The 16,273-nt window shown below is 40.7% G+C and overlaps 1 protein-coding gene across 3 annotated transcripts in view; it reads right to left on the reverse strand.

The window, feature by feature from the left end:
• PTPRG (protein tyrosine phosphatase receptor type G) overlaps window positions 1–16,273 on the reverse strand; it is a 403,269-nt gene that overhangs the window by 209,913 nt on the left and 177,083 nt on the right. For all 3 annotated transcript variants that reach the window (XM_069966943.1, XM_069966945.1, XM_069966944.1), the window contains exon 3: window positions 6,127–6,306. In XM_069966943.1, coding sequence (XP_069823044.1) covers window positions 6,127–6,306 — 180 coding nt within the window. The remainder of the gene's footprint in view (window positions 1–6,126; window positions 6,307–16,273) is intronic.

Raw genomic sequence — 16,273 nt, forward strand, 5'->3', positions numbered from 1 at the left:
CCTTTCTGACCAAGTCACGCTCCACTTTCTGATAATCCCCTCCCCCTACGAACATTATAAAGCTCTTTTTAATACAATAGATAAAAAATGCACCTCAATTCAAAATTCTGGCACTTATGGAGTTAAAATACTGGGACAATTGCCATAGTATATCTGGGCCACGACACATAAAACTGTAAACTAATATTAAATGGTGGACATGTCCTTTAAAAAGCATAAGTTATTGCAGAGCAAATTCCAGACCATGATGGACTGTGATATGGCAAATATTCAAAAACTCTGCCCCTTTACTGGTATAAAGTAACATTTTATGTTTCGACAGTGCTGTCCTTGTACTGCAAGTCTGGAGGAGGCGCTGGACGGCTCTACAAGTATTTTTACATTCACATAGGCCGCTCCCATGATGAAAGTTTCACAAAGAGCAACAATAACGTTGCAGCGCGCAAATGAATAATTTAAAGCATTTAGTGCCGTTACTATTTACACAGCGCACAATTAGGAGAGAGAAATTCCTCCTCGCGGAAAATAAAAATTAACTTCTGTTTTGACTAAAAAAAAAAAAAAACACACTTCCATGACCCCAAAAATGAAGGTGAATTCAAATATTTGCATTGAATGTGAAGTCATTGTTTCTGGAGAGGCTGCGGGCTGCGCTGTATATCTGATAACTTGGAAGGCACAATGGGGATTTAATAGCATTGTATAAATACTTCATTAGCTGTAAGTGATTAATCGTACCCTTGGAGGTCATTTTACTTGTAGCAAGATAAATAATTTAAAGAACCTCTGGAAGGATTTACAGTCTGAAATGTTCTGCTAATAGCCTGGGTTACAGGATTTTGTTTCCACGCTAAGTGTTCCAGGTATATCTGTCCACACCGCTTTATCGAGGCCGAGGTGTTAGCAGTGTGGACGCCATCCCGAGCCGCCTTATTTAAATTTGGTTCGACTCTGCTCATCCTAAACATTAGATCTGGATTAAAGGGAAACTGTCACCTGAGGTTATGGTCTGTTAGATATAAGTGGGTGCATGCTGCCTCCCCCCCCCAACCTCATGTGTTTATTAAGGTGGGGAATAATCCCCCCCCCGTTCTCCTAATAACTGGAATTCCAAGAAATTAAAGAGGCATCCGGAAACAAAGACGGACAGAAGCAGAGACCAGCAATTTTCTTAGTTAAGAACGGTTAAAGGGGTGATCCATTGCCACAAAAATATGTCCACTTTCTTTCAGAGACAACACAACTCTTGTTTCCAGTTCAGGTGTGGTTTGTAATTAAAGGGGTTATCCAATGCTACAAAAACATGGCCACTTCCGCACCACTCTTGTCTACAGTTTGGGTGTGGTTTAAAACTCCGTTACATTGAAGTAAATGGAGCTTAATTGCAAACCACACCTGAACAGGAGACAACAGTGGGGCAAAAGTGGCCATGTTTTTGTAGCACTGGATAACCCCTTTAATTGCAAGCCAAACTGGAACTAGAGAAAGAGTGGGGCAACGGTGGCCATGTTTTTGTAGCGCTGGATAACCCCTCTAAGCTCTAATCACTTCAACAGAACCAACTTACAAAACCTGCACCCAAACTGGAGACAAGAGTGGCGCTGTTTGCAAGAAAGTGGCCATGTTTTTGTAGAACTTGATTACCCCTTTAAGGTTGCCACCACTCCAGGAAACAGTCTCAGGGGATTCTAGAAATAGCAACACATGACATTCTGGTTGTCATTTACAATTACTTTCCCACCTCTTAAAGTATTCCGCCCCCCCCCCCAAAAAAAAAAAAAAAAAATGGCGGGGGCCTGCACATCCAGACCCCAATAGATCAAAACTTTTTTTTTTTTTTTTTTTTTACATTATATTAAATGTTTTTAAAACAGGGACACTTTAAGCTGCCATACACTTAACTGCACATATCTACCAGCCAAATGCTTACACAGACAGCAGCTATTTCTCTTGATTGTACTATACACATGCACACCCAGCTCAACTGAGCAAGCATGCATGTTTTCTGAAAAGGGAGAGAAGAAAAGGACAGAATAGAGAACAATAGAATTAGCTGGCACTCCCTAGTTGTTGGTTATACCCCTGTAGTGTAGATCTGCATCTTCTAGCGTGCATATTCAATGCATGAAGCAGAGGACAGTACGTGACCAGATGTCTAGATGACTTGTCCGTCACATATACCATGAGTTAATCAGAGCACAGTCCATCATGACCAAGCAAAGATGTCAGGGGCCTTGGAATGATACCATGTCTGGGTGCCAAGCCAAGAAGCCAGCATATTAAAACACAGGATTCAGAGGATTCAGAGAATTTATAGACACTGTGGCTTTGATCCAGATCATTTTGTTTAGTTGTATATTAAATAAAAATTCTAGCATTCCATTACTCACAGATAGGCGAGCCGTGATTTATGTGGCAGATGTAAGTGAATAATGGGGTCTATGGACAAAGGCAATCTGTGAGAATAGATGGTAGCCAAGCATTGAAGCTCCTTGTAGCACAGTTCTGTAACCACTCAATAGAACAAAGTTAATGTCCCTCTGTTCTGGATATATCTGGCTATATCTAACACTTAATGTAAAAACGCATTAGATGATTTAATTAATTAAATGCTAAAATATAGACTAAAATATTATGCTGAACCTCCTCACTATGGTTGCTGGATGGGGTGTAGTACATGATTGTGACCAGCAGATGTCCCCCACTACAACTACTACAAAATAATAGCTTTTATTTTGTGTTAGAGTACCAGCACATGGCTTTTTTTCCCTAAGAAATTCAATGGTAGCCTCAAGTTTCTGCTATTTTGATGGTGCATTATCTAGGGGTTTTTGGTTGCAGAACTGCCCTGTTCAATGAAGCTAAACAGTGTGCTGAATTTACAATATATTTCATTTGGAAAACCAATTTCTTTTTCTGGTGTACTTTGAAATTATAAGTCGCAAGGCATTTCACATACTTCCACTGAATGAGTATTTGGTATGTATTGGAGCATAGCATGACCGAAATGTGCAAGGAACAGTGTGAGACTAGCCTTATCAGCGGCAAAATCTGTGTGATAGACGGGCTCATATGTGGTGTTGCTCCACTAGTATGATGGATGAGCGATCACTTGCCAGATGGTGACGTATGACTCCACTGCAGTAGTGGTTGGTCGGGATATAGCTCAGCCAGGTGTTATACTGTTGTGATGCCAGTGCCGGTTGGGCACACAGGTATGATGGCACACCTGATTTAATTTTAGTGGAGCTGGCTATACCCTTTCCCCTGTGGTCCGTAACCTGTCGGGTTGTTTGGGGTCCCTTGGGTACTTATCACGGTGGTCCGGAGTGGGGTTGTGACCCACCCGGACGATTGGTACTGCTACCCACAGAAAGGGGAGATGACCCAAGGAAGATGTAATGGCTATGTAGTTGCTTGGATAAAGATCACAGAGTCCAGTTAAAATAAATAAACTCTTCTTTACTGCCAGAGTACTTACAGTGATACACAGTAAGTTTCCGCTTGATAAGTTACTTTAGACCTCAGTGACCAGATCTGTGCTGAGAGCTGAGAAGGAATACAGTCGTACTGACTGAGTTGCGTGTTAAGAGGTAGAAGCTCATAGAAGTAGAGAGGAGATGTCGAAAGAGTCCCAACCCAAAGTAGTACTGTGCTCTGCCAGAACTTGAGAAGTAGAATAAGTATAATACTTGAGTAGAGAGAATACTAGTGTTTTGACTCTTTGGTCTTTGCACCACCTACTGCCCACCAGTGTTGGGTGACCCATCCTAGAGGGCGACACAAGCCACAGACCTTGTTACCTGGGACGAGCAGAGTGGCCAAGATTTCCTGGTGAATCCCACGCTGCAAGAGAGTACGTAGGCTTCTAGATACTTTGCTCTATCTGGATCAGTTCCTATTTCTTCAGGATACTGTCCTGCACTTTTAAACTTGTTCATGACGTGGGCTAAAATTATCCCCGACTTGTCCTCTTTAAGTGTGCGTTCAGCACTGCATAGTGTGTAGAAGTGCTGCTTTCAAGAAACAAGTGTCTGTCTCCATATGCTGCCGTCCAATATCACTCCTTAGACTGGACTAGTTGTGTGAGTCCCGTAACAGGGGCCCTGGTATAGGCCAGGGCCCAGCATGACTGCTGTAGGGGGCGTTCTTGTTTGCGTCTGTCCTCTACAGAATCCAAAATAAGATTCACTAAGGTGTGGCTACACTTCCACTCCCCGTGTGACAACTTCCTACAGCATCTGTAACGTGAGCTGTGAGTGGGTGGGAAGAGAGTGCAAGGAAAAGAGAAGAATAGAGATAGGTAGAGAAAAAGCTCTCATTGGTGCGCAGATCACAAAGACAATAACCCTTTAGACACCACAGCTGTGCAATACTTAGGAAACAATACATATACTAGTGACATCTAATGGTAAAACCTAAGTAATACCTCACCAACACTGACACTTTAAAGTACAGGCTTTTGAGAGAGGTGTAAGAACAGGAAACACCTGTGGTGGGATACCACACATAGACTTATAATGAAGCCTGTCCCTGCAAAGAGTCCCCAGGCCACAGCTGTGACCCTTCTCAGACAATGTCTGGCTAAATCGGGCACTTCCTTGTGTCAAGAAACGCAAAAGAAGTGGTGAGCAGTGGGGACTGCAGCAGGTGAGTAACAGCCGCATAACCAGAATTACATATAAAGTAACAGGTTACTTTATATTTTAGGTCTGTGGTTGCAATGGAAGGAAAAATTGCTTAAAATCGCCTGTCTGAAGAGTCTGCACTTTTTTCACCATCCCCAGCTTTGAGTCACAGGAAGGGCTCATAGACCCCTATCCACACCTTGCAGTGTGTGTGCACATTAATTTCAATGATGCTTGGCTTGCCTTCCTGAGGCCTGGCTGTCACTCATAGCTGGAAGGGGCTGAGAGACTGAAGCAAGTGAGGAGAAGCTTTGCAATTCAGGGCACTTATGTGCCTAGGTCACGCCTTTTTGACGATTAAAGATATTTTTACTTGCATTGCAGCCACTGAAACTATAAAAGGTGCCGTTACACTCTATGTGTATGGGGACTCCTAGTACAGGATCACATAAAAAAATTGGCAAAATAAATCATATTTATAAGCTTAAGGTGTAACTTCCAAATTAAAGGGGGTTGCCCAGCGAAATTTTTTTTCTTCAAATTGGCTTGTTTCAGAAAGTTATATAGATTTGTTATTTACTTCCATTAAAAAAATCTCAAGTCTTACAGGACTTATTAGCTGCTGTATGTCCTACATGTCTATGATATACAGCAGCTGATAAGTAATGGAAGACTGGAGATTTTTGAACAGAAGTAAATTGAAGTCAACTGGTACCAGAAAGTGCCAGAGATTTGTAAAGAAAAATAAAATTCGCTCGAGTCGCCCTTTAACTTAGTAGGGCTCTGTTCACATCTTGTTTCTCCGGTACACTGGAGGTCTACATTCTTATCAGACAGCTTGCTGATGTATAAGTGTAGCGGCAGCGGGCCAATTGAGTTTAACGGTCCGAACACAGCTAGTGACTACATTCGGTCTATTTCCCCAATGTACAATGTCATTTTGCAAGGCTCAAAATCAGAGCAGACCACGCTTTTCTGTCTCCCAAAAAAAAAAAAAAAGTATATGCTCAAGCAATGGACCGAATGTAGTTACTAGCTGGCTATGTTCGGTCCATTAAACTCAATGGGACTGCCGTCTGTACATTGAGATGCTCCGTTCTGACAGTCTGCCGAGGCGTGCCTCTGAAGTACTAAAGAAATGTGAGCTGAGCCTAAGAGAGCGTGTGGCATGGGTCTAATCTTTATGCAGGGTATATAGATCTCTGCTATTAATATATAATAATATTAATATATCTTATGTCAGAAGTTTCACATGGGCTGAATTCTCTTGGTAAATGTAACAAATTCTCTACAAGTGGGGAAAAAAAAAAAAACTTCCAAGAATAATTTATTATGTTGAGTCCATAAATATACATTATAATGTCTCCGCTGGTAGCTCTCTCAGGGAACACCTTACTAAGCAGAGGTTATAAATTGCTTGTAAGCCTCACGCATATATACACAATTTTTTCATCAATTATTCATCGGAAGTTCAGGGAATCAGTCGGAGAAGTGTCACCTGTTTTGCCGGTGTTTTTCATCCACGTCTTGTTAGAAGACTCGTTCTCGAAACCGTCCAGCAGCAGCTCCTGGAACTCGTCTCTAATGTTGGCAGTGTAATCCACTATGTCTATGGGGGATTGGTGAAGGCCTTTACAGTCCATGCTGGTCATCACCCAGTTCTCAGGTCCGTATACACCTGCGGAAATATAAGACAAGGACACGTCAGAGAGCTGCTAACATTCACATACATGTCGGCAAACATCATGGAGCGTCTCTGATCTGGAGGTAACATAGTGGTGGCCGAGGGCCAGAGATCATCCTGAACCCCCTATTAATAGCCTCATTAAAGAACACTATAGTCAGTGGCTAAACAGGCTGAAATGGCAGATAACAGGGAGCAATTGACTGTATTACAGGACATACAGTAGCAATGTGAATGAAATAGATTTAGTTTAAAGGTAGATCAATTAGGGACTTTACTATGTTTGGACATCATCAAGAATATACCTTAAAGGGGTACGCCAGAGGAATTTTTTATTTAAATCAACTGAAGTCAGAAAGTTATACAGATTTCTAAATTACTTCTATTTAAAAAAAAAAAATTCTCAAGTTTTCCAGTACTTATTATCTGCTGTATGTCCTGTAGGAAGTGGTGAATTCATTCCAGTCTGTCACAGTGTTCTTTGCTGCCACCTCTGTCCATGGTAGGAACTGTCCAGAGCAGCAGCAAATCCCCATAGAAAACCTCTCCTGCTCTGGACACTTACTGACATAGACAGAGTTGGCAGCAGAGAGCACTGTGTCAGACTGGAAAGAATACACCAATTCTTGCAGGACATACATCAGCGATAAGTACTTGAAGGCTTGAAGGCTTGATATTTTTAAACAGAAATTATTAATTGATTTGTACAGTATATCTTTCTGACACCAGGTGATATGATTTTTTTTTCTGGAGTACCCCTTTAAAAGACAGTTCTTTTACTGGAGTCACTATGGGCAACTGATACAAGAAGGGAAGACATATCAAAACTACTGCAGAGGAAACATGGAGCAGTCAGCTGTAGCAACGTATTCGATTCTCAGGCTCTTAGGCCTAATTTACACATCTGTCTTTATGTCCGCAATTGCAGGCACGCAATTGCGGACAGAACATGAAACCAATGTTATCCAATGGCCCCTTTCACACCATCAGTACGTTAAGCACGGAGCACTACGGATGCACATTCGTAGTGCGGGCCGCGGACTGCCCTACAGGTGTGTGAACGTGGCCTTAGTGAATTTCCAAAAAAGTTCTGACATGGCAGATTTTAATCTGTGAGGAACTATTTGCAGATTGGTCCATACATATAAATTATTAAAGTACTAAAAAGATGCACAGAATCTAAAAAAAGATCCCTCAGCTGCTGCTTGTTGACAGTTTCAAAATAACTACTTCTACTTATAACACTAATACTAATAATAAATTACATAATCAAAAAGTTCTCAAATTTCACACCAGAAATAATAATAAAAAAAAAAAAAGTCAGAGCAGGTTCATAGATCGGATAATAAAGTTTACACTTGTCTGGATGATCGCCAACGCAAGGAATTGTAGCAGATAGTGCATTGTTTGCTGACACAATGTGGATACCCTGCTTTTAAACTGCCAGATTGTACTTCAAAGACAACACACGAGTACAAGAAACGATGTCCTCAGATTACTGAGGAGGAGAAACAATAACAGGGGAATCACAATAGACTAAAAGCAAGCGACCGAGCCAGCGGGTCGCGGTGCAATGAGGACACATGAGCCCATGGAGCAGTAAACCCTGTACAGAACAATTCATGTCTCTCATTAGAGCTGGGAAAACAGAAGCCGCAAATTGAACATGGATCCTACTCCAGACTTTTATTTATTTAGTTATTGCTGTAACCACACGACATGGCAGGAAGTCTTCACTGACAACCAACAGGACAACTATTTAAATCCACACCTAGCTTTTCTACTGCCCTCTTCATAGACTGTGTCATATAAGAGCATTAAATCCTCCTGCTTCCTTTTCATACAAGGCCTAGAGCTCGTCACATCTCTAGGGGGCGCTCACACTGTGCTGTGTACACACTATGCTTTTAATAAGCAGTGCAGCATGATCATACACTTGGGAGGTACTCGGATGTACAGAACTGTGAAACATTTAGAGGGAGGTGAAAAAGAAAGTGCTGCTTCGCTTTAAAGTTGTTGTCTGGCCCAACATTTTTATTCTAGACCAGGACAACAACCCCAAGCGTACAGCCGATGCCATTAAGTAGTATTTTCAGCTTAAAGAATAAAGAGAAGTGATGATATGGCCCCACAGAGCCCTGATCATATTATTAAGTCTGTCTGGGAATCCATGAAGAGACAAAACGATTGGAGCAGCGGCGTCCACGGAAGATCTGGAGATCAGGACCAATCTTCGGCCATCCACTGCCACAAATGAGTGGCATTCAGCAAGATTGGGCGATCTCTGTATAGTTTGTGCAGCCATTGAAATTAAATTGTTGCTATCGGCCGCATGTCCCCTGTTTACACAGTGAGATGTCTGCCCAGTAAATAATTATTTTAACACCCACGCAAAAGAAGCGAACAGCTAAAGCTGGGTTCACACTACGTTTTTGCAATCTTTTTTTTTAATCCATTTTTTTTGCAAAAAAAAAAATGGTGAAAACTCAAAAAAAAAAAGATGCATTTGTGTGCATCAGTTTTGATTCGTTTTTCCATTGACTTCCATTAAAAAAAAAAAAAAAAAAAAAGAACAGATTTTTTTTTTTTTTAACATACACAAAAATGTAGTCGACCTCATTTTGTGTCCATTTTGGTTTGGTCCATTTTGACCATTTATTTCTTATAATGGAAGTCAATGGAAAAACGGATACAAAACGGATGCACACAAAGTTTTTTTTTATTCAATGAAAAAAGCGGATTGCAAAAATGTAGTGTGAACCCAGCCTAAAGAGCTGTGTTTTCCCTCCCCTGAGCTGATCGCCGACACTTTTACACGGGCCGATTATAACCTGAATGCTTAGCAACCCTCCTCACTAATAATCGAACAGTGTAAAACTCCCTTTAGTTCTCAAAGATGTCTAGAAAAATCTCCCTGCAGAGTTCTTGGAAGTCTGTTCTGTCAACCATCACTAGGGGGAGCTCTATATAGCTTTTTTTTTTTTTTTTTTTTTCAACTCCCCCTACATTGTAGCCTATCACTAATAAGACCGCCTGATGGACTCCTAAGACAATAATACAATGAAATTTATTAAATTGCCTTTTTTCCCCACAAAATTCTAAAAGAATTCTGTTCAGCTTCACATGGTCTTTAACCTGCTGTGGATTTGGAGCCATGTAAAATCATGGAGCCGAGAGTAAAAGGAGACAAGTGTATGTACACCGCCAATGAAATAGAGTTTTCATTATTCATGGTAAAAGCATCATATATGTGAAACCTGTCCATGGTGTATAGATAACACAGGCTATATGACACTGAAAACATTAGTCCTCGGTGGTAAGAAGTCAAACCATCTTATGATGGAGATGGAAAACACTTTATAAGAGTAATGCTTTATCTGTAGCCCGAGCTGTAGAACGAGATGTAATATAGAATGCATATGAGATCGCCGAGGATCAGGGAGTTCAAGAGAACAGGGCTGCACTTCACATTCTCCAGCTTATCCTCCCGCTGGTAGAAGTACGCAGCATTAGCTCGAGAAGCCACATTCTTTCCTCGTAAAAGGTTTTAAACTACAGCACAACAAGTCCTTGTATCTTATACGGCAAAAAAGGCTTCAACTCAATTCTACGTTTACAAAAGAGCACACCTATGGCTATAGGATTATGGGAGGTTTCAATGCTCGTAATGGCACCATTATAGGTGCTTTTTCATGGACAGAAAAATCTTACTTCAAATGGTGTTTTTTATACTCGCCTAAAAGGATATTGGAGTGGATAGTGGGCATTTTTTTATGTATTTGAAATATATTTATATATATTTATATGTAAAGAGCTGAAGTAATGCAGTCATGAAATGCTACTGAATACTGGGTGACCAGTTCTAGGCTACTGAATGCTGAAAATACCAGGAGAATCTCTCTCTCTCTCTCTCCATACGGTGGTCCCTCAACATACAGCATTAGTTGGTTCTGAAAGGACCAATGTATGTTGAAACCATTGTACGTTGAGTCCATACATCTATGGAAAACTGGTAATTTGTTCTGAAGACACCAAATTGGCACCCCCAAAAAATGGTTAAAGCAAGTCCTTATATACAACAGTCAGAAAAAAACTACTTAAAATTGTAAATTACTTTCTATGTAGAAAACTGGAGAACTTTCAGGGACTTGTATGGATCACACAGGGTCCCAGAAAAATAAAATAAAGCTTCCCTCACATGGTGCCCAAAGCAGCAACTCATCCTGGCACATCCAGGACATGTAGTATCACACTATACTATATAGAGGAGATACTAGACACACAACAGTACAGGACATGTAGTATCACACTATACTGTATAGAGGAGATACTAGACACACACAGCAGCACAGGAAATGTAGTATCACACTGTACTGTATAGAGGAGATACAGACAGCAGTACAGGACATGAAGTATCACACTATACTGTAAAGAGGAGATACTAGACACACAGGAGTACAGGACATGTAGTATCACACTGTACTGTATAGAGGAGATACCAGACATACACAGCAGTACAGGACATGTAGTATCACACTATACTGTATAGAGGAGATACTAGACACACAGCAGTACAGGACATGTAGTATCACACTGTACTGTATAGAGGAGATACTAGACACACACAGCAGCACAGGACATGTAGTATCACACTGTACTGTATAGAGGAGATACTAGACACACAGGAGTACAGGACATATAATATCACACTGTACTGTATAGAGGAGATACCAGACATACACAGCAGTACAGGACATGTAGTATCACACTATACTGTATAGAGGAGATACTAGACACGCACAGCAGCACAGGACATGTAGTATCACACTGTACTGTATAGAAAAGATACAGAACAACCAATCACTGCATGCACTTCAAGAATACTGCGGGTTTACCAGTAACATGGCCATTTTTATTGGGCGATCATCTAGTTATGCACATGTGCTGCAGATCCTGACTGTCTATAGCATTGTATCCTCAAATTAGGATGGTCCAGAAAGGAACATTCTATGTTTAAACTATTGTATCCTGAGGCCATTGACATACCAATGTACTTCCCAATATGGTCAAATTTTAAGTCCTGCCTCCAATTCATGTAATACAATTCCTTTTATTGTCATTTGGCATAAACTTCACCTCTTTCACTGAGAGGTTCACAGGACACTTGTGCAAAATTGGGACTGGTATTAAAGGGCACTTATGCTGGCTGAATAATGAGTTACTGGGGCAGTCCTGGATGGCTTCTCTTCACCCCACCAGTCATTATTGATCAATATTGCTCTGTTGTTTGAGAAGAGATATATCAGTCAAGACCAGCAGAAAGCCACCAGGGACCACCCAGATGATATGTGGTTCGGGAAGCAAAGTAATGATGACAGATTCCTCCCCCCCCCCCCCCCACACACACACACATACACACACACACACACACACCTCAATACTTCCAGACTGCAATGGTTTGCACAGCTTTATTGCCTATTCACATGGCTGGGCTATATACAATGCCATAGTACAGCACCTATAAAAATGTATATTAGCCCAAATATTCTGGAGATAAGGAGACATTGAAGACCAGGACTCTAAATCTTCATATACAACATAGTAGATGAATTTTAATCTGTTTAAATAACGGACTATGTAGTCCACTGATTTGCTTTCTATGTTTGCTTTCTAGTTCTACTTACCTGGGGATTTCAAAGACCATGCATTGGATGTGCAGGTGCGTGATCTGGATCCACTAGTTCAGTAAGAGAACACAAAGGTGCCATACAGTAGCAAACAGATGGCCTAGAGCTTGGCATTACAGATCTGCAGGTACTTATAAGTTCCAGGCACATATATAAATATCACATAAAGATTCCACATAAAGCCATGGCTACAGTTATATAGACTATACATTTATATAGCAATAACGGGGGAAGGGTGGTATACTCACTTTTTTTTTTTTTTAAATACTCTTTTGAATGCTAAAATTGCCAGAATTATATGTTACATGTCAACTACTATCGCTGCGAGAATTATTGTAACCACACAACCAATGACCATAGTCGCACTGGGTAATTTAAGAGTTTCGTTGAGAAGAAGTTCCCCAATATATTTATTATATATCCTAAACAAAACATCCTAAGAAGCCCCAAAAAGACAAAGAAACGTTAATGAAATAACGGCATGTTAATTCAATCCCAACATTCAGCAGTTCAAACCTATTAAGATTTAAAGAACAGAAAATTAATTTTATCCAATAAAACAAGAAACTTCTGTTATGTAGGATGCAACACATTAGGGTTAATTGTTTCACAATTCATTTCAGTAAATTAAAAAAAAAATGTTGTAGCTAAAGATATTTTAAATATAAAAGATTTGCTTCTGATGATAAAATCATCCAGTTTTTAAGGGTGTATGTATTGCAGAGGCAAAGCAAAGGGCAGCTATGGAGGGGGGGGGGCTTGGGAGGAGGGGTCTTGGTTGGTCCCATCCCCTTTAGTACGAAGTGGTAGGAACCTATGCAGGAACTCCCCTCTCCAGGAGAATTGTGTGCATAGTGGGAGAGGTGGCCCCAGGAGAAGGAGACTAAACCCAAGAAAATTGTTTAGGCTCTACTTATACACTTTATACTTTTTGGGCGTACCCACTGTTTGCATAGGGTTCGGCCATCAGCGTTAGGTGTATGGGGCTCTCCCAACCGACCACTGACAAATGATGTTAATGGAGATAAGGGTCGGGTAATTGCCGCCCGACTCCTTTGTTCTGGGAGAGAAGCTGCAGCCAGGGCTCTCTAGCTACAGCTTAGCCCTTCCACTGAAATCGAAGTAGTGACCGTCGATGCTTTCACTTTTGTAAAAGTAGTTCTGTTTTCAGAGTTTTACAATTTCCCCCAAAGTCTGAAATGAGACAGTGTAGAGTCTTCACCAAACTTAAGTAATCAAAGGCCAATTTCTTCAGATCAGATAAAGGCTGGGTTCACACTACGTATATTTCAGTCAGTATTGTGGTCCTCATATTGCAACCAAAACCAGGAGTGGATTAAAAACACAGAAAGGCTCTGTTCACACAATGTTGAAATTGAGTGGATGGCCGCCATTTAATGGCAAATATTTGCTGTTATTTTAAAACAACGGCTGTTATATTGAAATAATGGCAGTTATTTACTGTTATATGGCGGCCATCCACTCGATTTCAACATTGTGTGAACAGATCCTTTCTGGGTTTTCAATCCACTCCTGGTTTTGGTTGCAATATGAGGACCACAATACTGACTGAAATATACGTAGTGTGAACCCAGCCTAAAGTGTCACTGTCATTATAGCTTTCAAAATCACAAAAATTGCATACATTTTTATTTTTAGTTATCATGGAGAACACGGCACTTTGTTTTCTGACTTTTTTCAGGAAATCCAGTGTATTCCAGATCTGAGCACTCACAGAGAGAAGACAGTCATGTGACTGATGAACACATTGAGCTGTGACTCTCTGTACTGGCTGGAATTCCTGCGTTTAATCTGTTTTTTTCAACCAGAAAATCTGCCATCAGGAGACTGGACCTGGATTTCTGGTAAGTTCAGCTTTGTTTTACAACATAACAATAACTAAAAATAATGGAAGTATATTGCAAACTTGCTTCATTTCATATCTACTGTTGATTTAGATTTTAATAGTTCTAACGACAGTGACACTAAGTCAATCTTTATGTAGATTTACTCAAGCCTACTTCCACTCATCTACAAATCTGCACAGAAATCTGAAGATTGGAGGGGAATGTTTTTTTTTTAAAGAGAATGTACAATCAGGCCCGGGTTGAAACCCTGGAGGCAGGTCGACCCACCCCCAGTGGAAGGAATACCCCGCCCCTCTATGACACAGCTCCATTGATTCTAATGGAGCACTGTCAGAGGATAGGGGGTTTCCTCCCGCCTCCACTGCTTCAGCCCGGGCCTGATGGTACATTCCCTTTAAGGCAATTGCTTGGCATAAGGACATATAGCTAACGCAAATTCAGCATGCTTGAATTTGTAATTTTGGAGTGGTATGGAATTACAGCCATATATAAGAGAAACTAGTTAACATATGAAATGTCGATGTTAAATAAAAATATATCTATACAGTATATCTCTTAAAATGCATTAAGTATTGTGTAAAACAGCATACCTGTTGTATGCTATAACCATACACTACATAGAAATAGTACAGACTAGAAATCTTTGCTGTATTCTGACCATGCTCCTTTTCTCCTTCTCTTCTTCAAAAACTACAGTGAACCAAACGTGCCAAGTGGAAAAACTCGATTTAATGTGCTTTTCACACAACTCCTATACAATCAATTGAACAGTTGACACATATTAGTGAATGAAAAAAGCATGCTGCGCTCTCAAGCAGATAATGCAAAATTACATTTATGGAGTTCATTGGCATCAAAATAGATAACTGAAACTAATGCACATGAAAAGTGTGGACAGTCCCGAAATTAAAAAGCGCCTTCAAATGTAATAAGGATGAGCTGCTGCCACCGAGGTTAATCATTTCTTTAACAATTTTATTGTTAACTCGTGTGACTGTCAAGTGTAGAGACTCCGCGTAACAAGAGAGAGTGAAAAAGAAGAACGTGGAATGTCCAGATCGAGACATCGGGTTATAGCGCAGAACACTGGGAAACAATAGGGGTTCTGATAGACAACCAGCATGACATTAGGGTAAAGTTTTGCCCCAAGTGTCCCTTTAGTGTTATTTTAGACAGCCGTAATACTTCAACAACCTGGTTGCAAGTATAAAAAGGTGTAACAGTGTTATTTTTTTCCCCACTAGTTAGAACTAGATATAGAAACATTCCATGTTGCATGCACTTTTACTGTGTGAACAGCATTTAGGGCTATAATATGGCTTTACTGCAGCCATATGCACTACAGGTAATAGCTTAGAACGCACTTTATAGGAAAGTTTTCTATGCATGCTCTGGGACCTGTGTAGAGGTTGTTGTACGGGGAGGGGGGAGGAGGTGAGTGGTTATATCTAATTTTAATGGAGGATCCATTGTTAATCAACACAGGCATAACTTTTCATTGTAATCTTGCCATTGATGTAAAAATGGCAAAAATGCTTCCAGTGCTTCATGTCCGGCGGTGTACGGGAATAGTGCAGCACCGCGCACAGGAACCGGTTCAAAAAGAAGCACCACGGCACCAGCATCCCCACACTGGTGCCAGTCTGTTCATGTAAAAACAAATGAGTGATGTACCTAGTGGTACATTTGCTTTAAGGTATATAGAAATTATAAGGAGGTAGAATGAGATCCTGCAGCCAACAGGAATCCAGCAGCATTTAACAGTGTTTGGCTATGTTGGCTGTCTGTACAAACAACAACCTTTCTGCCACGAACGGCCATAGTTTAATGCTACCTACAGTCGGAATTAATGATTAATTCTGGTCGTAGGTAGCATTAAACAATGGCCATTCAAGGTGGAATGGCCGCTTTTTTTTTTTATACAGCGTGTGAACATAGCCTTCATGTGGACAATATCCTGAGCTATATAAATAGAAGCATGGTATAACCAGAAGTAATATATGTACATTCAGATCGTAAAATGATATTCAGAACCTGTAATGCTTCAAATCCCACAGCGCCATAGACTTCAGTGGAACCAATTAATAAGTAAGAGACGTTCTACTACATCTGTATTTTTCATTTTGCTCCTATAAATGTGGCTATTAATAATGCATACGGCACATTAAGGCCATTGTGTTTGTAAATCCTCCAACAGACTTTACCACATCAGTCCGGGAACCGGTCATTTCTGCCACCCAGGTTGTACTATAGGTGCATTATGCCATACTGATGAAACCCTTAGCCAACCAGACAGTGACCTCGACACGGTCAGAGCCGCTGTACACCGAAAGGATTCAGAGGTGGAAAGATGAAGATGAAAAGTCAGATTTTGCTGCCTTAGGACATCTCTGATTAAACATAGCA

Source organism: Dendropsophus ebraccatus, chromosome 4, assembly GCF_027789765.1.
Source record: "Dendropsophus ebraccatus isolate aDenEbr1 chromosome 4, aDenEbr1.pat, whole genome shotgun sequence".
Lineage (NCBI taxonomy): Eukaryota > Metazoa > Chordata > Amphibia > Anura > Hylidae > Dendropsophus > Dendropsophus ebraccatus.